The sequence below is a fragment of the Callithrix jacchus genome, chromosome 11, assembly GCF_049354715.1.
Source record: "Callithrix jacchus isolate 240 chromosome 11, calJac240_pri, whole genome shotgun sequence".
NCBI lineage: Eukaryota > Metazoa > Chordata > Mammalia > Primates > Cebidae > Callithrix > Callithrix jacchus.
Genome location: NC_133512.1, coordinates 88,334,664 through 88,359,554, shown reverse-complemented (window position 1 = coordinate 88,359,554; position 24,891 = coordinate 88,334,664). Strand labels below are relative to the sequence as shown.

Genomic DNA, 24,891 nt, shown 5'->3' with positions numbered 1-24,891 from the left:
TACCCAAATGTTCCCACCACAGGAAATGTACTAGAATGTTTATAGCAGAACAACAATGTCCGTCAATAAGAGAATGGATAAGTAAATTGTGGTTTACCACAATGGAATATAATGGAATCCCACATAGTAATCATTTTTTAATGAAGATGAATTCTGACTACTCCCAACACATGGATGAATCTTAGAGACATTATATTGAGTGAAAGAAGCCAAATATAAAAGTGCACCTACATACAGTATGATTGAATTTATATAGAGTTCACAAATAGGCCAAACCATTCTCTAATATTAGAAATCAGATAGCAGTTACCTCTGGCGGGGGAGAGAGGAGTTAATTGTTGAGATGGAGTACAAAAGGGGCTTCCAAAGTGCTCCTTCCACAAATGGGTTTGCTTTGTGATAATGCTTCAAGTTATACACTTCTGCCTCTCTTTTCTTTTCTTTTTTTTTTTTTTTCCAGACAGAGTCTTGTTCTGTCACCCAGGCTGGAATGCAGTGGCATGATCTTGGCTCAGTGCAACCTCTGCCTTTTTGGTTCAAGCGATTCTCCTGCCTCAGCCTCTGGAGTAGCTGAGACTGCAGGCACCTACCACCATATCTGGCTAATTTTTATATTTTTAGTAGGATGGGGTTTCACCATGGTGGCCAGGTCAGGCTGGTCTCAAACTCCTAACCTCAAGTGATCCACCTGCCTTGGCCTCCCAAAGTGCCAGGATTACAGGCATGAGCCACTGCATCCAGCTGGGTATTATATTTCTTTTAAAAATATTTTATATTAGGAAAAAAGTATATTTTTAAAGTGGTTAAAAGGGTATGTTACAGAAAGATTAGAAAAGGCTATTCAAGATGGCTTGATTTAATCTGTTGTTAGAACTGCAGAACAGCCCCATGCCTCTGAGTGGATGTGTTTACATGTGCATGTGCATGCGCGCGTGTGTGTGTGTGTTTAGGGGAATGATGGGCAGGACATTGCTTGTTCTGGTTATTAGTTCTCGGTCATGCTTTCTGATCTATTCATTTTTCTGCTTAGCCTTGCGGGAAATCAGTAAACAAATTATCAAGTGTTAAACATTGATATAGGAAAGTTCCTTGGTAAATATCCTGATATAATGTCTTGTCATGTGATTATTTATTAGAAAATGTGTGTGTCTGTGTGTGTGTGTGTGTGTGTGTGTGTAGTCTCTTACTTTGCATTTGAAAAAATATGGAGAACTAAGACCTTTCAGTACGTAGTTATACTTTTTTAATGCAGATTTCCTTAAGCAAACAGAAGAAGAAAAAGCTGAAAAGGAGAGGAAACATAACTTTAATATCTATAGGGAATGTTTTTATAAAATCTCAATAAACATGATATGCATATTTTTCAAATCAAATATGGCAAGGTAACATCTCAAATACAAATATGCTTAAGAGGACTCTTAGAATTGTTAAAATTAGAACCCTGCACTTATATTACCAGGAAAGCAGTTTATAGTCTAGAAGACAGCAAAGTACATCCCATTATAGCAAAAGTCTTTTTGCTTTATATTACCAAATTACCATAAAAGGAGAATGTCTGCTGAAGTTAATTTTGTTCTTAATTTCAATCTGCAAATGAGTGATTAGTAAGCTATTTTTTTTTTTTCTTGAAACCTAAGAAGCAGTTCTGTGGAACAATGTTAGGATCATATCATTTGCATTTAAATGAAGCATTCTCTGCTTTGCATTTCTAGACATTGTTTAGTTTAAGATTAATCTGTATGTTGGGGTTGATGGAATTGAAACAAGATTATAGCTGTGAATTCTTGATTTGATTGTAATAGGCAACTGGCTTTTCCTTTGGGTTTTGCACTCAAGTTAATTCATTTGGATTTGGAGGTAATAGAGCCCTTGTCTTTACAGAACTGCCTAGAAATCTTGTGTAGGCACGGAGGGCTTGAGACGGAGAGGAGAGACAAGTGCAATCGGACTGTGCATGATGTTGCCACTGATGACTGCAAGCATTTGCTGGAGAATCTGAGTGAGTGATGTTCAGAGCTTATTGTTTATCTTTTCCCTATGCTACTGGGCCTCTGGTACAACTATTAACAGTTTTCGCATCCCCTTTTTAACCTTTTTGGAGCCCTAGCTATGGCAAAAATACTTCATTGATTGTGTCATAATTAATTCTTTTTCCATGTAGAATGACTTTTTGCAGAACTAATTGCTATTCAAGCAATGCTGGCTACTCCTTCTATTTTACTAACCTAGGAGAGCAATCTAAGTACTTTTTGCATTTTTCTTCTGACTTATGTTGTCTTTCTAGACATTAGACAAGCAAGATATGGGAAATCCCAGCTATGTACTCTGCATCAGCTGATTGTATGAGCCAGGCAAGTTGATTGTCTCCCAGCACCTGGTTGCCTACTTTTCTATGAAGATAATTGATTATCCGTTGGGTTCCTTCCAGCTCTAAGAGTACATGCTCCTCAGCACATTTTGTAAATGTTCACTTGTGGGTTTATGAGTGGGGAGTATAGACCTTAGAAAACATTATGACCTCTTATATTAAGATCATCACCCAATCCATCCAGTCAGCCAACTATATCAGTAATTCAATTTTAGAATAAATAGGATTTTAAAAATGGAAATAATGTTTTTATCTTTAACCTAATACATACATTCATGTTCTTTGATTTTGTGAAGAAAATTTTAGAATGGTAAGGAAGCATATATGCAAACTGTATAAGTATACTTTAATATAAAAAGATCAAAGAGAATCATAGAAATTCTCTTAAACCTGAGTGGGTTTTCTTTTTTTATTGACAAAAGTCTTGCCTTAAACTTTGAATTGTTGCTCCTTGTCTGAAACAGTGCCTTGGACAGGATTTCTCCAAAATGGTTCTCTTATTACAAGCTGATGCTAACCTAATAACAAACATGGAAAGCTTTCTGTTGGGCTAAAATTTTATTATGGAATTTAAATGCTATAATTTAATTGTATTCCACTTTTTGATATTAAACATTTAAAAAATAGAAGGAATAAATGTGTATAGCTATGGTATCTGAGATGTGAAAAATATGAAGCATATTTGCATGGCTGGGATAGAGGTGTGATTAGAGGTAGGGAACTGGAAGAATGAGGCAGCACAGTTGACGTTTTGGGCAGTTTCATGCTCATTTCAGTAGTTTTGTCTTTATATGACAATCAAAGATAAGCCAGTGAGATTCTTGATAGTGCATAATATAATACAAATGGCGTTTTGGGATTTTGTAGGCAGCTCTATGTGGGACAAATCAGCCTATAGAGAGTCTGGAAACAGATCAAGCACCAAAAAGTTTTAATGATATGTCAGCAGTTGGACCAGGGTAAAGGAGAGGGATAGCAAATCCTAAAATTGAGGATGAAGGAGGACTTTATGAAATAAAAGACTGATATGGGAGACCTGAGTATAATTTCTGTCTCAGACATAATGGCAGGATTTGCACATGCATATCCCATGGAAGACCGGATATTAGATAGTGTGATTTAAGGGAAAGGACAGCTGAATCCCAGTACCATTTTTTGAGGTCTATGTAATGTCAGACAAGGTGCTTCACCTTTTCTTACCTCAGTTTCACCTGTTAATAGGGTTAATAATTCTTCATATATGTGAGTGCAAAAGAGTGGATTGTTTCTTAAGGTCTTTCTAAGATTTGCAAATCTGACAATCTGAGAGAAGTAGCATAGACAGGATATGCATTTAGATTGTGATTACTTCCATAAGGCTGATGATAAAAGCTGTGAATGCAAATGAACTATAGGAAGTTATTTGACATATTCTGTCAAATATTTCAAAGAATATGAATATGTCAAGCACAGAGATGCATAATTATTTTCATTTCTTTAACAAATTATTCCTTGCCTAAGCACATAGCTAGAAGCACTCCTGCACATGTGTACCAGGAGACATATGAAGATGTGTGTTGCAGCATTGCATGTAATACTAGAATACTGAAAGTATTCTAAAGAAAAGCTATTAGGGAATAGATAAATAGAATAAACTTTAGAAAATCCATATTTTAAAGGTACCAAATAGCACTTAAAAATAAATTTTATCTAGGCCAGGCGCGGTGGTTCACGCCTGTAATCCCAGCACTTTGGGAGGCTGAGGCGGGTGGATCATGAGGTCAAGTGATTGAGACCATCCTGGCCAACATGGTGAAACCCTGTCTCTACTAAAAATACAAAAAAATTAGCTGGGCATGGTGGTGCGCACCTGTAGTCCCAGCTACTCGGGAGGCTGAGGCAGGAGAATTGCTTGAACCCTGGAGGCGGACAATGCAGTGAGCCAAGGTTGTGCCACTGCACTCCAGCCTGGCGCCTGGTGATGGAGTGAGACTCTGTATCAAAATAAATAAATAAATAAACAAAACAAAAAATTTTTTATCTATATAAATCACCATAAGTACATTGAAAAATGTTGAGTGAAGAAGTCAGTTATAAAAGGACACATAATATAAAACCATCTGTGTAAAAGTTTAAAAATACAACTCCAAACCTATATTTGTTATAAGTACTACTAAATGAGGCAAAGTATAAAAATATGCATAGGGGAGGTAAGAGCTTCCCCTTGGAAGATTGAAGTGAAGTTTGAAGGGCTGAGCCAAGAAAGAGTGGAAAGTAGAGCCATTCCAGGTGAACCAGCAGCATATCAGGAGGCACTGAAGGGATGAAGGCACTGAAGGGGAGTCTCTGGAGGTATTCAGCTACATCTGCAGTGCTGGGGAGAAGAGGGAGATGAATATGGAAAGTCAGATCATAAAAGGCCTTGTATTCCTTTTGACTCAATCCTCCATGTAAGTTTTGATGCATTCCTGTGGACGTGAATGAAAAATTGAATGATTATAAGTGAGGAAGTAAGAGGTAGGTAATGTGGAAATAATTGTCTTGATACACAGGGTACCAATGATGGGGAGCATGACTGTTACCTAGTAAGAGGGAAGGAAGCCTGAACAAGCCCGGGAGGAACAGGGCTGGAGGACAGGGTCACAGTTCAAGTCACAGGTGTGCTAAGAGACATGAATGATGTATAGGGTGAGGGCAAAAGGGAACTGAAGGCCAAGCCCAGAGAAACCCCCATTCTTAGGTGAGAACAGATAAAAAAAATTACTCTAAAAGAAGTTTGGGAAATAGGAAGGAAGAGTCAAAAAAACAATGGTGCATTGTCAGACATGGTGGCTTACACCTGTAATCCCAGCATTTTGGGAGGCTGAGGCAGGAGGTTTGCTTGAGCCAGGAGTTCAAGATCAGTCTGGAAAACATGGCAAAAGCCCATCTCTTCAAAAATTATGAAAAATTAGCCAGGCATGGTGGTATGTGCCTGTAGTCCCCACTATTCTCTACTCCCAGGGGGTTGAGGCGGGAGGATTACCTGAGCAAGGGAGGTCAAGGCTGCAGTGAGCCAAAAGGGCACCACTGCATTCCAGCCTGGGTGACAGAGTAAGACCCTGTCTCTGAAAAAAAGAAAAAGAAAAAACAATAGTGTAATTGGACTCAAGTTAGGAGACCCTTCCAACAGGAAGAAGTGATTTAACAGTATACGTTACCTAGACTGTGAGAGTTAGAAGGAGAGTCGATTGCATTTGGCAAATAGGAAGTTACTGTTAATGGGGGCAAGTTTCATGCAGTATGTAGACAGAAGCTGATTATTTTAAGCAGAGAATAATACGGAAAGGCAGTGGAAGAAAATCTCTACTAGAATAGTGTTCTTCACTCACTGAATACCTTTTTATTAATTCATTGAACACATGCTTATTGAGCTGCTGTCTGTGCCAGTCACTATCTTTGCCACTTGAGGTAAGTCAGAGAATTTTTAAGAAGATTGTTCTCATCCTGAAGCTCATAGTCTAATATTAAGAGATAAAATGAACAATAGACATAAGGAAGAGGATTTTTATGGCATTGTGAGATGGTGAGATGTGCTGTGGTAAAGACTAAGGGGGAATGGGATTGTGAGGGTGGGTTTCAGCTTTTAAAATGGTGGCCAAGTTTGCCTCACTGATAAGACATTTAAGCCAAGGCTTGAAGGAGGTAAACAGGGCAGCTATGAGGTTATCTATGGTAGGAGCTTTAGCACCAGTTGGGCAGAGGCCTGAGTTAGAAGCATTCCTGTTCTGTCTGAGGAACTACAAGGAGGGCAGGGTGACTGGATTCAAACGAATGAGAAACGAGAGGCAGGAGGACAGGGCAGAGCAGTAGCCATTTCAGTGTTAAAGTGTAGGAGAGCAGTTACCGAGTGGAGTGGGGTCTGATCTTGTTAATATGTGTAGGCTGTCGTAAGAACTTAAGGTAGACATTTTAGGGTTCCTGTGTAGGAGAGAGGGGATCTGATGCACATTTTAACAGTAGCACTAGCTGCTTTGTTGAGAATCAACTATAGGAAGTCATAGGTAAATCAGGAACACCTGTTAGTACATGAATGTAATATTCCGGGTGAGAGACTATGATGTTGGCTCAATGTAGGGCTGTAGCAGATAAGGTAGTGAGAAGGACTTGGTTTCTAGATACAGTCGAAGGTAGAGTCAACAGAACTCCCTCATGGGTTGAATGTGAAGTATGAGAGAGGCGGGGAGTCATAGATAATGCCAGTCTGAGCAACTGGCAGGATGGAGTTGCCAGTACTTGTTAGGGTAAAGGCTGTGGGTGAAACAGACTTTGCTCATGAATTTGGAGAGTTCAGATTTGGATGCAGGAATTTGAGATGTCTCTTAGGATATCTGTGTAGAGATGTCAAGTCAGCAGGAATTCCAGAGACGAGTGTGAGCTGGGTGAATGAATGTGAAGGTCAGCAGTCTATCAGATATTTAAAGTCATGAGACTGGATGAGATCACTAAGGGATGAATACATACAAAATAAATAGAGAAAGAAGCCCCAAAATATGCTATCATTAAGAAGTCTGGAAAAGTTGGAGGGGACGTCAATGGAACAACATTAAAGAGCAGCCAAGGAGGTACAGGAGATCCAGGAGGAGTGTATCCAGGAGGTACAGGAGATCCAGGAGGAGTGTATCCAGGAGGTACAGGAGATCCAGGAGGAGTGTATCCAGGAGGTACAGGAGATCCAGGAGGAGTGTATCCAGGAAGTACAGGAGGAGTGTATCCAGCAGATATAGGAGATCCAGGTGGACTGTATCCAGCAGGTACAGGAGATCCAGGAGGAGTGTATCCAGCAGGTACAGGAGATCCAGGTGGAGTGTATCAAGGAACAGAGAGAAATCACTTGTGTCAGATACTGTGGATAAGTAAGACGACTGAGAGTCAGCAAATGGAAAATAAAGTAATCCAGCAGTTGGTTAGTTAATGGAAAAATACAGTTAAGGTGAGGATCATATAAACACATGTTGTTTTAAGACATTTTATTTTAATTTTCAAGCGTACAAAGTCTTTTTTTTCTTTACCAACATTTAGATAGAGGTCTTTAGTATTAGTTCTACCAATTAAAATTTCACATACTCATTTGAAGACAACATACCTTTAACGCATCATCCCTGATTTCTAGTGTTTGAATGCTTAAACACATTTATGAAGCAAACTAAAGGTAATGTCTGTCCAGAGATTATTAAACTGTTTCTAATTTCATATAGGTGTTCCATTTATGCCTCATTAGGTAACTTTTTTTAGCAATGCCTAAACTGTCTCTAAAGGATTCAACTTAGTTTTCATAGGAACAGTAACTCATATTTCATCAATTTATGGAATATTTAATTCACTAATTATAGTCATCAGTTCAATGGACATAGAATATTTGGAAACAAACACAAGTAACTCAGTATACAGTCTGGTCATGAGAACAGCAAAAGAGCATGAGGGTGATACCCACTGCACTGGAGCCTCAGTCAGAGAAATTGGAAAGACCATTTCAAAAGCTCATTCCTACTACTCTGTTAACCATTTCTCAAATACTTTATGGTATTTACCATATAAGAACATGTAAAAGCTATTACAAAAGTAAGTTCATTTATTCTTCATACCAACTCAATGTACATTCCCTCCATTTTATGAAATAAATTGGGATACAGGGATCAAGAAGTTTACAAGTACACACAGCTATAGGAGGCTGCTCCTGACCCTGAGGCTCAACCCAAGGTCTATATGATTCTCAGCTACTGTCCTAAGCGTACCAACCTTTCCAACTATAACCTGCCTCAACCATGACATTATCTATGAAGTAAAGGAGAATATAGAGAACTCAGGGTCAAGGGAGGCTTATAGTTCTCTCATATTTTTTTTAACTTGGCAGTCTTGCTGATGGGAAAGAGTTAATGGGTTTAAGCAGTCAAATACTAGAACAAGCCAAAGATACAAGGAAAGAGACAGTTCATACAACATGCTTTAAACTGTCTTAAGAGATTGGGAGACAAAAGTTTACTCCAGTGTAAGAACGTGCAATGTAATGTTATTTAAGGAAATAAAATAGCAATCTTTTGGGTTTTTTAAAAAAATGTTTATATCTGCTTATTTTATATAATAGTTTTGCAATGTTTTTCTGCCTGGATTTTTTTTTAACTCCGAATTCTTTTATTCTTCTAACAGATGCTCTTAAAATACCCTTAAGGATTTCAGTGGGTGAGATTGAACCAAGCAACTATGGTTCTGATGACTTTGAATGCGAAAACACAATATGTGCTTTAAATATCCGCAAACAGACATCATGGGATGATTTTTCAAAAGCAGTGAGTCAAGCTCTGACAAATCATTTCCAGGCAATCTCTTCTGATGGATGGTGGAGTCTGGAAGACATGACTTGTAATAACACTACTGATTCCAACATTGGCCTCAGTGCAAGAAGCATACGATCCATCACGCTAGGTATCAGGAGTCCTATGATGAAGAGAAAGTGAAATTTTGGGTTTATTTATGTTTGTGGGTTTCATAACATGATTCTTAGTCCATTGATTAAGCACATTCAAAGCTTACTTGTGGCAGCTGCCGGGACTGAAAATCTTGAGTATTCACAATGTAGCCATTATGTAACGTTGCCTGTTAATATAAAAATGCTTTTATGCCTCAAATAATACTCTAAGAATAAAAAACATGAAAGCCTTTGATGAGGCTTTGTGATTGCGCTTGCTATTCTAGATAAATGTAAGAAACTAAACACACTGCAGCTGCTTGCTTTTGCACGAGTACTAAACACAGCTCAAAATGTGTTCCTGAGTTGGGCCAGGAGCACCGTAGTGCATTAGTACCTTACCTCTAGGACAGGTTTTCTGATGAAGTTTAGACTTGAAAGAAGCACTTTAATAAAGATATATTCAATGCTCCCACATGGGATGAATCAGCGTGATAATTGGTGATTTCAATTTGATAGACACCACAAAACAGATTCCAAAAAACTTAGAAAGAGACTTACTTTCTGCTGGGCATAGTAACTGCTCTGTAAATATGAGTTGTCCCTGGTTAGCTCCTTTCTTCTTGGTCTAGGAGAACTACCATCTATGGGAAGTCTGCTCCTTTGCAAGGACTGTGTTGGGTGCTTTATAAATGGTCCTGTTAGTAGTGTTATTTTACAGATAACTGTGTACAAGATCCTTGCTCGAGGTCACAGAACCAATGAGCAAAGCAGAAGGATTCAAATCAGATTCTGTCTGATAGGAAAGCTTGTGCACTTTCAATAGCACCATATTGGAAAAGAATGGCAAAGGTTGAGGGAAAGGTGGGCTTTTTATCATTGCTATTTATCTGTAAGAGTATTATATTAGAAAGCAGTTTATTCTGTTTACTCATATATGCTTATTCACTTAAAAAAATGTTACTATGTTTTAGACAAAAGTATTTATGACAACTTGATTTTATGCAACCTTGGCATGATCCTTAAAATTACTATTATTGGCTGGGCGTAGTGGCTTATACCAGTAATCCCAGTGCTTTGGAAGGATGAGGCAGAAGGATCACCTGAGCCCTGGAGTTCAACATACTGAGACATCATATTTACAAACCAAATTTTTAAAATTATGCTGGGTGTGGCCGCATGCACTTAGGTAGTCCCAGCTACTCAGAGGCTAAGGTGGGAAAATCCCTTGATCCCAAGAGTTTGAGGCAGCAGTGAGTTCTGATGGAGCCACTGCACTCCAGCCTGGGCCACTAAGTGAGACCCTGTCTCTTTAAAAAATAAAAGATTATTATCATAGAATTGTTATTATGTACTTAAAATTGCATTAAGAAACTATCCAGTTCTTAGGAACACATTTTGTCCACACATGGAGTATTATTCAAAATGTGGTTCTGCCCCAGGGTCTGATAAACAAAGTCAGCACAACTGTGTTTTGAAGGGAATGGCCCTCCCATCAGCCTTCATTCAGCTAATGTGGAAACTGACAAAGGCAGATGGATATTCATTGCTAACAGATAAGTTTACCTCTGTGCACAATGCATGCTAAGGCTTGATTCTTGCAGTATTCATGCTTGTGTCAAAGGTATAGCATACACTAGTAGCATTTCAGATCCAGAAATCATTGAGTTTTGTGGATAAAGGGCTTAGTTTAGTGCCTGGCTGTAACCGCTTCATAATACATTAGTGTTATTATTGTGTATATGTAAGTGAGTTTGCTGGATTCATAACCTAAGCTACATGAAAGGAACTTCAGGTCAGCAGATAAGCAGAGTTCCAGGTGTGTGTGCATGATACTGGAGGCAGACTGAGAGTAGATGTTTAAGAATTGATCTGTGGAAGGAAGAGATGAAAACAAATACTTATTACCAATCACTCCCTAGGGAAGATATCTATGAAGCACAACCCTTTCAGAACCAGAGTGAACAAAGGGCCCACAATGGGAGAAGGCTTGCCTTATTCTGAGCACCTGAAATTATCTTTTTTTTTTCCCCCCCCGGAATCCAAAAATTTGCTGGAAAGGGCCTCAGGAACCAGTTCATAAATGATCTAATATCTCATCCGAAGTGCTTCTTAGGCTTTGAGAAACAAGCATTGGAAGAACCCTGAAACAGTTTTCGATTATGGTCAGCTTTGTTCTTCAGAGCTTAACCCTAGAAATATTTGAGTGGATATATTTGCTTTCTAGATCTCTCTCTTAATCCCTCCTATGGGCTGCTTTGGAGAAGTCTATAGACTGAACACCTTCCTTTGACCTCAGCAAGAATTTCATTAGGGAGCTAACCCCTTTTGTAGCCTTATAGGTATTCTTTATGTGCCTTGGACAGTTTAAGCTCTGCATTCCTTAGGGTTCTCACAGAGAAGAGCATGTGTTTACCCTTGTGAGAGAAATCACTCATAAGCTGCCCTTGACATTTTATTTCATTTTTCGTAACTAGGAAATGTGCCATGGTCAGTGGGTCAGAGCTTTGTGCAGTCCCCGTGGGACTTTATGATAAAGAATAAGGCAGAGCACATCACTGTGCTTTTGTCAGGTAAGGATGTCTCTACCTGAGGTGATGTTTAAATTAGAGTGTTTGCTTCATGGCTGCCTCATAGCACCCATTCTTAAAGCTTCACATTTCGTCCGGGTCTTCTAGCCTCACGCTGTGACTTCCACCACTAGGTCATTAGATGTTTTTTGAAATGCTTGATTAAGGGGAGGAAAACTCAAAGCTATGTTCTTGACACCCGTGGTGATGTCTGTCTGGATCATTGATTCCTGCCATTCTGATTGCATCCCTCATTGAAAATAAACCAGAGGCCAAACTGACATGCTGATAAGAGAGTGACAGAGACTGTGTTAAAAGAGAAATGTCAGCCGGGCGTGGTGGTTCACGCCTGTAATCCCAGCACTTTGGGAGGCCGAGGCGGGTGGGTCACGAGGTCAAGAGATTGAGACCATCCTGGTCAACGTGGTGAAACCCTGTCTCTACTAAAAATACAAAAAATTAGCTGGGCTTGGTGGTGCACGCCTGTAATCCCAGCTACTCAGGAGGCTGAGGCAGGAGAATTGCCTGAACCCAGGAGGCAGAGGTTGCGGTGAGCTGAGATCGCGCCATTGCACTCCAGCCTGGGTAATAAGAGTGAAACTCCGTCTCAAAAAAAAAAAAAAAGAGAGAGAGAGAGAAATGTCTTTTTTTTTTTTGTTTTACTGTCAAGTACAGTTTATGCTTAATGTGATTATTATAATGGTACAGGCTAATGTTTAGTGAGCACCTACTATGTGCTAGACTCTGTTGTTTATAGCATAAGTATCAAATCATTTAATTCTCATAACAGCCCAATGAGATACGCATTTCTGCTTATCCCCATTTTATATCCAGGGACATTGAGGCTCTGAGAGATTGATATTCTTGCCTAAGGTCATGCTACCACTATGTGGTATAGGAATACTCAATTTCTCAGCCCTTGATTCTGAACAGCCATGGATTTCATCATGTATTTTCCATACTTGGGAATGGAGTCTTTGAAAATTCAATCTGTACTAATAAAAGTTTATTTTATTACTTGAACTAGACTTACTGAAAATTAAAGAAAAGTGTGAGGCCATCCCAGAACATTGCTTTAGGCCCAAATAATGTATTGAGAGAATGGCAGAACTTGGGGGCGGGCAGAATATTGCCAATGGACGTAACACTGGTGAAGGCTAAAGCTTTCTGAGGATTGCAATGATCTATGATAACTTTTACTTATGAACTGTAAAACATTGAGCCCAGCAATCCGCAGATACCAGGCCCAGTGTTGGGGCTGGGATCTGGAGGACCTGGCTATAGTTGCTGGGAGGTGAGTGGGCTTCCCAGGGGGCAGGGTAAGGAGCAGCTGGGAGCTCTTGGGAGGTCAGGATCAGTGGCAGTTTATCAGCCAGAACAAAGTGTGGTCATATTTTCATAACAGAAAGGCACATTGGTGCCTCCTGGCCAAATGTTAGCTCTGCCTACATAAGTCAGCAGACACGTTTTATCTTTTATGATAGATTCTGTGGTGTTTTGATCGTTTATATTTAATAAGGGAGCAACCATTTTTCTTCTGTCTCTCCTTTCCTACAGGTCCTCAAGAAGGCTGCCTCAGTAGTGTGACTTATGCCTCCATGATCCCTCTTAAGATGATGCAGAACTACCTCAGGCTGGTAGGTGGACACTGCTGAACAGAGGCCTGTGCTTCCTGTCCCTGCCACTGGAAAATTGGGTGGCCCATTTTTATGTTTAAAGGAGGCATACAGCCCCCACCCACCCTGTGCTCTGACAATTACCTTCCCCATCAGCCCACTCCCTGGCAGACTACCCGTTACATAGTCTGGATTTCTGTCACTGTCATTGAAGTATCTATTGCCTGGATCCAGAGACCACCTGTGACCTGTGAAGTGTTATAATTCGGGCAGGAGGAGGATGTCTTCCTTTAACAAAAACTTGATGTCAAGTAAATGACGATCAATATGGAAGAGAATGGCCACAAATATCAAGATGGCTTACTATAAACTTTTATAATTTAAAATTGAGTAAAGATGCTAGCATTAGTGAGAAGGTTAATTTGGCCACTTTAACAGAAACCAAATAATTACAGCTTAAATGGGATAGAAGTTTATTTTTCTTAAACATATAAGTCTCAGCACGTGAGAGGGCTGGGGAGGGAGCAGTGGCAGGTGACCTCTGCAGGGTCTCAGCACCCTTGCTCCCTGCTCCACTCTTCCTTGGGATGTTGTTTGTGTTGCTTGGTCAAAGGTAGTCACCACTTCCACTCCCACTTCCTAGCTGGAAGGAGAGAGCCTGGAGGGCAAGCCTTTCCTTTCTGGGGAAGTGCCCATATCCTTCCTGCTTGGTCAAAGGTAGTCACCACTTCCACTCCCACTTCCTAGCTGGAAGGAGAGAGCCTGGAGGGCAAGCCTTTCCTTTCTGGGGAAGTGCACATATCCTTCCTGCCCACATCCCGTTCAGCAGAACTTATACACCTGTCGGTGCCTAGCTGGGGAGTGGGGCTTTTGCTGGGCAATCGTGCACCCACCTAAAACTAGGTGGTCTGTTACTAAAAGGAAGAAGCAGAATGTGATCATCAAAAGAAAATAGCAAATTATAAATGTAAAATGGATAAATGTAATGCTTTGCATTCGTTAAATACTTATTACGTGCCAGGGAGTATGCCGAGTGCTGTTATGATCTATTTTATTTTATTCTTTAGAACATCCCTATGAGATAATTTCATCCATTTTATAGATGAGGAAACTTAGAGAGGTAAAATGCTCAAAGTCATGTCTCTAATAATTGATGAAGCCAGAATTGTGCAAGTCTCTGAGGTGTATGGGATCCATCTAAAACTAATGCTACTAGTGTAAAACATAAGAAAATAATAGTTTTGCTTGCTCCCTTAATTTAGATGACCTTTTAAAATAAATGAGTTGGAACTATGACACTTTACAAAAGTTGTTTCCATAGACTGTGAATTGATGCCTTTGTTTTCACCTCTTATGAAAAGAAGTATTCAAAACCATTCCATTGATGATCTAGCTAGGCTCAAAGTTAGGATTAGCCTTCATACCAGCAGCCACAGTAGCAGAGAAACATTCAAAGCCTCACAATGTGGAAAAAGTGGATTCTCCTGAATTGAATACTTTCACTTCTTTGCCTTACTCTTTGTCCCCCTTTCCCTAAAGCATCAAAGTATGCCTGTGATGGGAAGATCTGTCTCATTATTTGGCCTAACTGAAGGTGGAAGGGTGTGATCAACTGGTTTTCAGGAATGTTAGCCTCGGGCTTTCAGCAGAATCAGCTGGTAGAACCACTTCCTTCTCTCCCTTTCCCTCTTCTCTGTTTCTCCATACAAGGCAAGGCTCTAACCCAGGACTTTTCCTTAATCCCTTAAGATGATAAAATGCAACTGCTAATTATCCTTGACTAGCAAATCTGTAAAACGAAATGTCTGCTAGTCAAATTATATGTAAAATATCCCAAGTACACCTATATATGTGCCTCTTTTTACATGAGACTTAGTTTGACTACCAATGACCAGGAAACCAGAGAACAAACACTGTTGTTAATTCTACTCTGAATTCAGTGAGTGTACCTAAAAGGCTTTTTAATCCAACAGTTAACTCTTGAAGGAATATAATAAAAATGTTTCACTTTTTTCAGCAGTCTCTGCAAAATGTAAAGTGACTGAGACAACAATATATCATAATGGTTGTGAATGTTTTCTTTTCCATAAACAATTGGAAGCCCCATAGGAGCATAGACCATGTGTTATGCATTTTTGTGTCATGTTAGTTATTTCACTTGTTTGACAGCTGTTTACTGAGAGCCTCTTAAATGCGGGTAATGTTTTAGAAACTGAGGATAGAGTTATGTATAAGATGCATTCCCTGGCCTCATAGGGTTTACCTTCTAGTGGTAAAGAAGGCAGATTTTTAAAAAATCAAATGAGTAAATGCATATGTATTGTGATGACCAACACTAACACAAGTGTGTAGAAAAATAAAGTAGTCAAGGAGGTAAAGAGTGGGTGGAAGGGGAGGCAGAAAGCACTATTTTTAGATGGAGTTTTCAGGAAAGATCTTACTGTAGTGATGTTTGGACTGAAAAACAAATGAAGTGAAGGGAGTAGCCTTGTGGGGGGTGTTTGAGGTACAGGGAACCACAGATACAAATGTGTTTAGGTTGACAGTGAAGTCTGAGAAATGTTCAGAAACTAGATCATGCAGGAATATGGCAAAAACTAAAATTTTATTCCAGGTGGGTAGGAAGCCACTGGGGGAATTTGAGCCAGAGAGTGGCATAGCTTCCACAAATAACTACACACATATTGATGTGTGTTGAATTGTTGGAAATCTGTACAGCAGATAAACAAATGCAATAATAGTTGACTCTGTTTACCTTCAACTTTTATGTTATGGGGTACATGTGCAGGGTGTACAGGTTTATTAAATAGGGAAATGTGTGCCATGGTGGCTTGCTACACAGAGCATCTCATCACCTAGGTGTTAAGCCCAGCATCCATTAGCTGTTCTTCCTGATACTCTCCTTCCCCCCACACCCAACCCTGACAGGCCCCAGTGTGTGTTGTTCCCCGCCATGTGTCCATGTGTTCTCATCATTCAGCTCACACTTATAAGTGAGAACATGGAGTATTTGGTTTTCTGTTCCTGCATTAGTTTGCAGAGGATTATGGCTTCCAGCTCCATTCATGTCCCTACAAAGAACATGATCTCGTTCCTTTATATGGCGGCAGAGTATTCCATAGTGTGTATGTACCACATTTTCTTTATCCAGTCTATCACTGATGGGCATTTAGGTTGATTCCATGTCTTTGCTACTATCCGTAGTCCTGCAGCTAACATATGTATGCATGTATCTTTTTTTTTTTTTTTTTTTTTAGGGAGGGAAGGAGGAAGGGAGGAAGGCAGGAAGGGAGGGGAGGAGGAAGGAAGGGATGAAGGAAGGAAGGGAGGAGGCTGGGGAGGGAGGGAGGGAGGGAGGGAGGGAAGGGAAGGGAAGGAAGGAATTCAAGCAATGAGAGAGACATTGCCGACCTGGATCTAGAGGTTTACAAGTTGATTTTTTTTTTTGGGAGAAGGAAAGAAAAAAAAATGAGTAAAGGAGAGAAAGAAAGAGGAAGAGAGAGAGGGAGGGTTAACGGAAATATTGCTTTATTCTGAAAAAAAAAAATGGGTATTAATAATGGCCAATCAATGTTTTATTTAAACCTATGAGTAGGTGTGATGTGGTATTGACAAGAATGTATATTTTATGTATTTGAAGTGAAGAGCTCTATAAATATTTATTAAGTTTACTTGTTCTGGATCTGAGTTCAAGTCCTTGATATCCTTATTAATTTTCTGTCTCATTGAATCTAAGTCTCTATGTATCTGGGTGTTAGGATCGTTAGCTCTTGTTGTTGTATTGATCCTTTTACCACTACATCTTTGTTGCTTTAAAATCTATTTTATCTGCTACGAGAATTGCAACTCCTGCTTTTTATTTATTTATTTATTTATTTTTGCTCTTCATTTGGTTGGTAAATCTTTCTCCATTCCTTTGTTTTGAGTCTTTGTGTATCCTTGCATGTGAAACAGGTCTGGATGTAACATGCCGTTCGGTTTTGGCTGTGTCTTTTGATTGGGGGATTTAGTTGATTTAAATTTAGGGTTACTGCCATTTGATGTTAACTGGCTGTTTGATCCATTCGTTGATGAAAATTCTTTATGTTTGTGCTCTGTACTTTTTGATATATTTTTAGTAAGGCTAATACTGGTTGTTTCTTTCTGTGTGTAATGCCTCTTTCGGAAGCTCTTGTAAAGCAGGCCTGGTGGTAATAAAATCTCTGAGTACTTGCTTGTTCATAAAAGATTTTATTTTTCCTTCAGTTGTGAAGCTTAGTTTGGCTGGATATGAAATTCTGGGCTGAAGGTTCTGTTCTTTGAGGATGTTGAATATCGGTCCCCACTCTCTTCTGGCTTGTAGAGTTTCTGCTGAGAGATCTGCTGTAAGTCTGATAGGCTTGCCTTGTGGGTAACCTGACCTTTCTCTCTGGCTGCCCTTAGTATTTTCTCCTTCGTTTCAACCCTGGTGAATCTAACGATTATGTGCCTTGGGGTTGCTCTTCTTGAGGAATATCTTTGTGGTGTTCTCTGTATTACCTGGGGTTGAATATTGACCTGCTTTGCTAGTTCAGGAAAATTTTCCTGAATAATATCCTGAAGGATATTTTCCAGCTTGGATTCATTCTCTCCGTCGCATTCAGGTACACCTATCAAATGTAAATTTGGTCTTTTCACATAGTCCCACATTTCTTGGAGACTTTGCTCATTCCTTTTTATCCTTTTATCTCTAATCTTGTCTTCTTGTTTTCTTTCATTAAGTTGGACTTTGACCTCTGTTATCATTTCTTCTGCTTGAACAATTCGAGTGTTTAAACCTGTGCATACTTCTCGGAGTTCCTGTATTGTATTCTTCAGTTCCATTAATTCAGCACTTATATTCCTCTCGAAGTTGTCTATTCTCAATAGGATTTCGTCAAACCTTTTTTCAAAGTTCCTAGTTTCTTTACGTTGGGCTACAACATGTTCTTTTAACTCACAGAAGTTTCTTATTATCCATTCCTTGAAGAGTGATTCTGTCATTGGGATGTGCTCATTCTCCATCAAGCCTTGTTCCATTGTTGATGTGGAACTGTGATCATCTTTAGAGGGAGAGGCGCTCTGATTTTAAGTATTCTCAACCTTTTTACGCTGGTTTCTTCCCATCATTGTAAATTTATCCTCCCGTCGTCTTTGAAATTACCAACTTTCAGATTAGGTCTCATGATTGGACGTCCAAGTTGTTAGTTCCCAGGGCCAGAACGGCGGCGTTAAGACTGATGGTGCTTTTCTGCCCAGGATTCTCCTGTCTGGCTTCCTTCTTGTGTCCATAATGGGCGACTCTGCATGTATCTTTATAACAGAATGATTTATATTCCTCTGGGTGAATTCCCAGTCATGAGATTGCTGGGTCAAATGATACTTCTGCCTCTAGAAAGAAATGAGGAATCACCCCATTGTTTTCTGCAGTGGCTGGACTAATTAACACTTCCACTAACAGTGTAAAAGTGTTTTTTTTTCTCCACAACCTTATGGCATCTGTTGTTTCTGGACTTTTTAATAATCACCATTCTGACTGGCATGAGATGGTATCTCATTGTGGTTTTGATTTGCATTTCTCTAATCATCAGTGACGTTGAGCTGTTTTCCATATGTTCCTTGGTGACATGAATGTCTTCTTTTGAGAATTGTCTATTCATGTCCTTTGCCCACTTTTTAATGTTTTTTTTTTCTTGTAAATTTGTTTAAATTCCTTGTAGACTCTGGATAATGAGACCTTTGTCAGATGGATAGATTGCAAACATGTTCTCCCATTCTGTAGGTTGTCTTTTCACTCTGATGATAGTTGCTTTTGAAAAGCTAACTTTTTATAGAGCATTTATTATATGCCAACCTCTGTTCTAAATATATGGATAATCTTATTTAATCTTTCTATGAGATAGACACCCCATACAAGTTACATTTTACAGGTAAATAAACAGACTCAAAATAATTTACCTAGTGCCTTCAGTGATTAAGTGATGGGACCCCCAGAGTTGAAACAAGCCTTTCTGCCTATTCATGCATGTAATCATAGTTATACTAGTTATTAGCCTCTTGATTAAGCATTGTAATACCAGTCATTACTATGTATGCAAATGTATTGTATAAAATGCATATGCTAAAACTCTTATGCAGAACACCACATGTACTGAAGACTTTAAATCAGGATTCTGCTTCTGTTTTGTTTTTAATGATGTTATTTTTAAATACTTTTATTGTTAAAAATAATACAAGTACATTTTAAATCTCCACACTTGATTTAATAGGGAAAATATTCAACCTAATTGAGTTTTGAATCGCTAGTAATTTATTGTGATTGTTGAATTTTTTGGCATTAACGTAACTCGAACATTTCTCTTAGCTAGTTTGTAATTTTTTATTAGGTTATTTGAAAGTCGTATTTTAATAATTTACTATGAATAATTATTAAATTATGAATAATTATTTTATTAGAAAAAATGCTGGAGTTCAATTATCCTGATCTGAGCCCTACTTTAAAATTAAAACTCTGAATGTTCAGGATGGGATCCTTGAGATTCTTCTACCTGTTTTTCATTCACTCCAATATGTGCCGTGCCAGTCATTAAGAATCATCGCTAGGAGAATCTACTTATTCTCCATATATTCCCAAAGTAAATTCACTATTTTCCCAGAAAAATAAGGCACAGTGGCTCACACCTGTAATCTCAGTACTTTGGGAGGCCGAGGTAGGCAGATCACGAGGTCAAGAGAACAAGACCATCCTGGCCAAGATGATGAAACCCCATCTCTGTTAAAAATGCAAAACTTAACTGCGCATGGTGGTGGGCACCTGTAATCCGAGCTTCTCGGGAGGCTAAGGCAGGAAAATCGCTTGAACCCGGGAGGCGGAGGTTGCAGTGAGGTGAGATTGCACCACTGCACTCCAATCTGGCAACAGAGCAAGACTGTCTAAACAAAAGAGAGAAAGAGAAAGTTGCAAGTGATGGTTATGTGTGTAAAACATCCCATGACCCTGTTAGCAGAGAGTCAGCCCTAGCCTGATCTTTCTCAGGAAGGAGCAAGCCTGGGTGAGGTCCTAGTGGAAGGGGAAGCAGCTGGGGTTGCCTAGTATGAGGAAGAGGTGGCTCTGCCACTAGTGAAACATTTGGCTTCCATGGCAATAATGGAAGAGGATTCTGGGCAGTAAGTCAGTAAAGGACTAGAGCAGAAAAACTTCATGAATTCCAGAGGCCAGCTGACAAGGAAGCAGTTATGTCCGAGAGTTCCATTTTACGTTTTCTATTTTTAAAATAGCTGTAGTACCCAGGTTATTATGTCTATATCAATAAATGGGGACTTGTCTATATTTCAAGTTAGCAACCAATCTGATGTTGGCTTTTAAGTTTCAATAAGCTAATTTTAAAAATAGTGCATGTATGTCTCTCTGTAAACTGTAATTTCTCTTAAATTTCTATTACTCTCTTATACCTATTCTTTAAAAGGGACCTCAGCAAATGATTAAAAGCTCTCTAACATGAAGAATTCCAATTTTTTATATTCCAAATGCTGGATGTTCCAATATTGTTTGAGAAAATTTCATGTTAATGAATACACTGTAATTGTGTCATTAATGGCTCTAAAATTACAAGTAAATTAGTTATTTAAAATTGGGTGTCAGAAGTGGATGGAATAAAATTTGTAGCTATAAAGCATGTGATTTTAAGCTGTGACCATCCCAATTTTATTGGCTCTATAAAGCCCTTTTCATTCTTTCTTTCTTTCTTTCTTTTTTTTTATTAATCAGCACAAGCTGGCCTAGAACTGTCTCTGGACAGAAACTTTTTCCCCTCAGACTGTGTATGACAACTGAAACTCCAAACCAGACTGTGATTTACTGCTTTAAAATGCCACACACACAAAATTAAAGTGCCACAACTCTGCAAACACATTACAGGTGCCACATCAACAGTAGTGGAGACCACAGCTCCCCGGTAAACCCCATTCTGCAGGAAAGCATTGTGGAGGGAAAAGAGAGATGCATGATACATTGTTGAGGTCGCTTGTTTCCATTTAATCCAGAATCTCTTTGCCTCACAAAGCACTAATTGACATGTGATGAGCTTCCTGAATAGGCCGTGAAGACACTAGAATAAAAGGGATTGGTACCAATTGTGATAATGAGGTCAGTGTCCCTTTACTAATAAGCAGAAATGTCACACTATAAATGTGCACTTAGGGGATGATTCTGGCAACTATCATTAAGACTGCAATTTTAAAAGTTGTGCTCTATCTTTTTCAAAGAACAGATCTCCTTTCAGTAAAATTAGAATCTTTATACCCTTCTTTCCCCAAAAATATCTGCCTATGTATCTATCTTTAGAGCCCTCTGCTGGAAGCATGGAGCATATATATTCATTATATTCAGATCTTGGTACTTGGAGAAATATGATAACTTCAAAACAATATGTAATGTCTCAGCAAAGCTTTGCATGGAGTAACAGGTTCCCAGTAATTAAGCTATTTTTTTTGTTGTTCAGAAATTAAATGGTAACTAACACAACTATGTCATTCGATGAGATAACAAAATGCCTTTTACAAAAAATTGGTAATACCTGAAATGAAGAGAAACCTACTAATGAAATGCATGCATTAAAATGTAGGCATATATATTTGTTTTTCTCGTTACCTATCTAATTCACTTATGTATATTTCTACTTTATCTAGTGAAGAACATTAGACTATGTAAATACAAAGGGCTTACTGCGAGTGAATGGCCTTTCCAATGAAATTTTAAATTGAATGTTTCCTGTATGTATTTCCTAAAAGCCTATGGTCTGAGAAAAACGAAGTTTCGAAACTAAAAATAGCTTCTTTATGAAAGTGGGTCTCTATCTGTTATTTGATTTCAAAATCAATCTTAAGAAAGTGCAGGCAGTTTGACAGGATGGCCGTAATGAATAGAGCACTCTTGTTTTTAGAAGTGAGACAAGATTAAATAGCCACGCCAGTTGAAAATCTCAGGGGTAAATCTTGAAAATCTTTAGCCTGTTTGTTTTCAATAAATCTTAAAAATCGGTGTCCTGTTTCGCCGGTATGAAACAATCCATTACTTGTGAAAAGAAAAATTCTACCTAATAAGTCATAGCAATTTGGGCTTAATTTGGAAAGCTCAAGAGCTCTGGTTTAAAATTGCACCTGACTAGTAAACTGTGTACCTAATACGCAATTTCCCACTAATGTAATTTTGAAAATTGCCAAATACTTATAGTAAGAGAAAAAGAGAACTGAGGTCTCTCTTTGGCAAGAATCTGGAAACATTTTCAACTGTTGTTAAGGATAATAGAGTATTAGGCCCACTTATGTGAGAACTACCTGAAATTAGGTAGGAATGCATTATCATCCTTCCCTCACCATCTTCCTGGTGATTCAAAAAAATAAGATTTATACCAGTTAGAAAATTGGGCATTTATCCTTTACTTCATAGTCTCTGCTTTTTATCATAGTGCATATCTGCACTATGATACTCTCCTCCACTCCCAGGAGGTCCTTTCACAACTGTCTGAAGACTACAGCTCCTAGGAATAACTGGACAAGAAGTTGGTGTGGATTAGTGAGACTGTGCTGCATCCCAGGAGGTGGATTCTCCAGAAGCACTCAGCAGGGATGGAGACAGGAGCTGCTGGGCTGCAGGACTTCCTGGGACTGTGGTTTATCCTCATGCTGTTTATCCTCATTGGTCAGCAGGATTTTTATTCCACTGAAGCCATTGCTAGACTCCAGAGTTCAGTAACTGCGGACACCAAGCTTTCATCTACCCACTGACCCAAGAAGGAGATTCAGCCACACAATTTGTGGACAGCAAGTGAAGCCAGGGGTGGTCCACACATCCTGCTTTCCTGCAAAATTCTTTCTCTGGTTTTATAGTATGTAAACAAATAACAAATTAACCTTATACCTATGGAAGAATACTGCAGAATTGTTTTCAGCCTGAGAACTCAGGGAAGAACACACCCTTAAAATTATTTACTAATGCCTTAGTCCATTCAGGCTGCCATTAACAAGATATCATAGACTGGGTGGCTTATAAACAACAGAAATAAATTTCTCATAGTTCTAGGGTGTGGGAAGTTCAAGATCAAGGTGCCAGCAGATTCAGTATGTGGTGAGGGCCTGTTTCCTTGTTCATAGATAGCACCTTCTCACTCCATCTTCAAGTGGTGGTAGGGGCAAGGAGTTCCCCTCACCCTCATTTATAAGGGCACTAATCCCTCCCAAAGACCCCAACTCCTAATTCAATCACCTTGGGGGTTAGAATTTTAACATATGAATTGGGACCAGGGGAAGCAACAGAAACATTTTGCCCACAGCAACCAGAAAAAACAGAAGTTTGGAAAATTATGTTCTTTGTCTACAGAATGCAAGGTGGTAGACTGTGCAAGAAAGTCGTAGTAGAGTCTGGGCTTAGATTACAAAAAAATAGTGTTAGAGATGAATGAGGTTAGGCAATATTAGAACAACCGTAAATGCAATGGCATAAAGTTGCACTTGACTATAGAGAGCAGAAGTGAGATCATGAAAATTCTGTTGAGTGTTGTGCAAGACTAATTTGAGGAGCTCTCTCTGAATGCAAAAGAGGACAAGGTTATAATGATGAGATAAGATGATAGATACAGAAAACAGAAATTAAGCATTGTAGGTGTTCCTTATAATTAAAGAGACCTAGAAGAGGAGAAATTACCAAAAAATCGGAGAAAAATTTCCTAATCCAAAATTTCTGACTATGCATATCAAAAGGACTTATGATGCTCCACTGAAGATTGGGAGAAAGAGGCCATAACAAGATATATCTGGGCAACATTTTTTATTGACGAGTACAACGTGTACATTGCACGGGCTACCCCATCTCATAACTATAAATGAAAACATATTATTCTTTAATAATTATTTATTATTTAATAATAATGTACCTCTGCAGACCTGTGGCCCCACTGCCTTACTCCTAGAGGCAGAACCTCAGCAGCATTTTCTAGGGTATTCTTCTTTCCTGTGTCTCTGGGGAAGTTCCTGCTTCAGGTTTGGTCCTTGCCTGTACATACACCCTAGGCCTTTTACTAAAAGTGTGCTAATAATGGGATAGTATTCCAACTCAGAGAATATTACTGCAGGCTTCCAGACATATTATCTTTTAGAGCCTAAAACTCAGCCCCAAGCCCAACATCAAGGAACCCCTTAAAGAACCACTGCTCTGTTAGCTCATGGTCTGTTACCTATTTGTCATGTATGGCTTGCCTCCACTTTCCAGAAGTGCCCACAAACCTTCCTTGGTCTCTTTAGAGGCCAAACCTCATGTCTTTTTGTTGTTGTTGTTGTTTTCCTTGAGACAGTCTCTCTCTATTGCCAGGCTGGAGTGCAGTGGCATGATCTTGGCCCACTGCAACCTCCACCTCCCAAGTTCAAGTGATTCTCCTGCCTCAGCCTCCCAAGTAGCTGGGATTACAGGTGCCCACCATCATACCTGGTTAATTTTTTTTTATTTTTAGTGGGGATGGAGTTTTACTGTATTTGCCAGGGTGGTCTCAAACTTCTGACCTCAAGTGGTCTGCCCACTTCAGCCTCCCAAAGTGCTGGGATTAAAGGCATGAGTCACCATGCCTGGCCCAAAATTTAAGACTTAAAGACCTAGGATAAGGAAAAAGTTACCTCATCTTTTATTCTAAGAGTTTTCCCTCAAGCCTTTCTTTTATATCCCACAATCTGCCTCCCTGTAATCATGCACTGAGTCATATTTACTATCTTCACAGAAGTCCACCCCAGCTACCGTAAAGAGTGAGCCTTTTTCTGTGATCACGAAGGGATAACTACAATGGAAAGACAACACAGAGATAAACAAACACGTTCTTACATTGTCCTGTTCTAGGTTATAGAGAGAACAAACCCAAAATTTCTCTGAGT

At 39.2% G+C, this 24,891-nt stretch overlaps 1 protein-coding gene across 10 annotated transcripts in view; it reads left to right on the top strand.

Annotated features, from left to right (window-relative positions):
- CTTNBP2 (cortactin binding protein 2) overlaps positions 1-24,891 on the top strand; it is a 166,895-nt gene that overhangs the window by 105,546 nt on the left and 36,458 nt on the right. For all 10 annotated transcript variants that reach the window (XR_013524091.1, XR_004728092.3, XM_078343266.1 and 7 more), the window contains 4 exons: positions 1,882-1,999; positions 8,534-8,809; positions 11,270-11,365; positions 12,920-12,999. Coding sequence is in view for 8 of the 10 variants with exons in the window: in XM_078343266.1 (XP_078199392.1) it covers positions 1,882-1,999; positions 8,534-8,809; positions 11,270-11,365; positions 12,920-12,999 (570 nt within the window). In the remaining 2 variants the exon portion in view is untranslated. The remainder of the gene's footprint in view (positions 1-1,881; positions 2,000-8,533; positions 8,810-11,269; positions 11,366-12,919; positions 13,000-24,891) is intronic.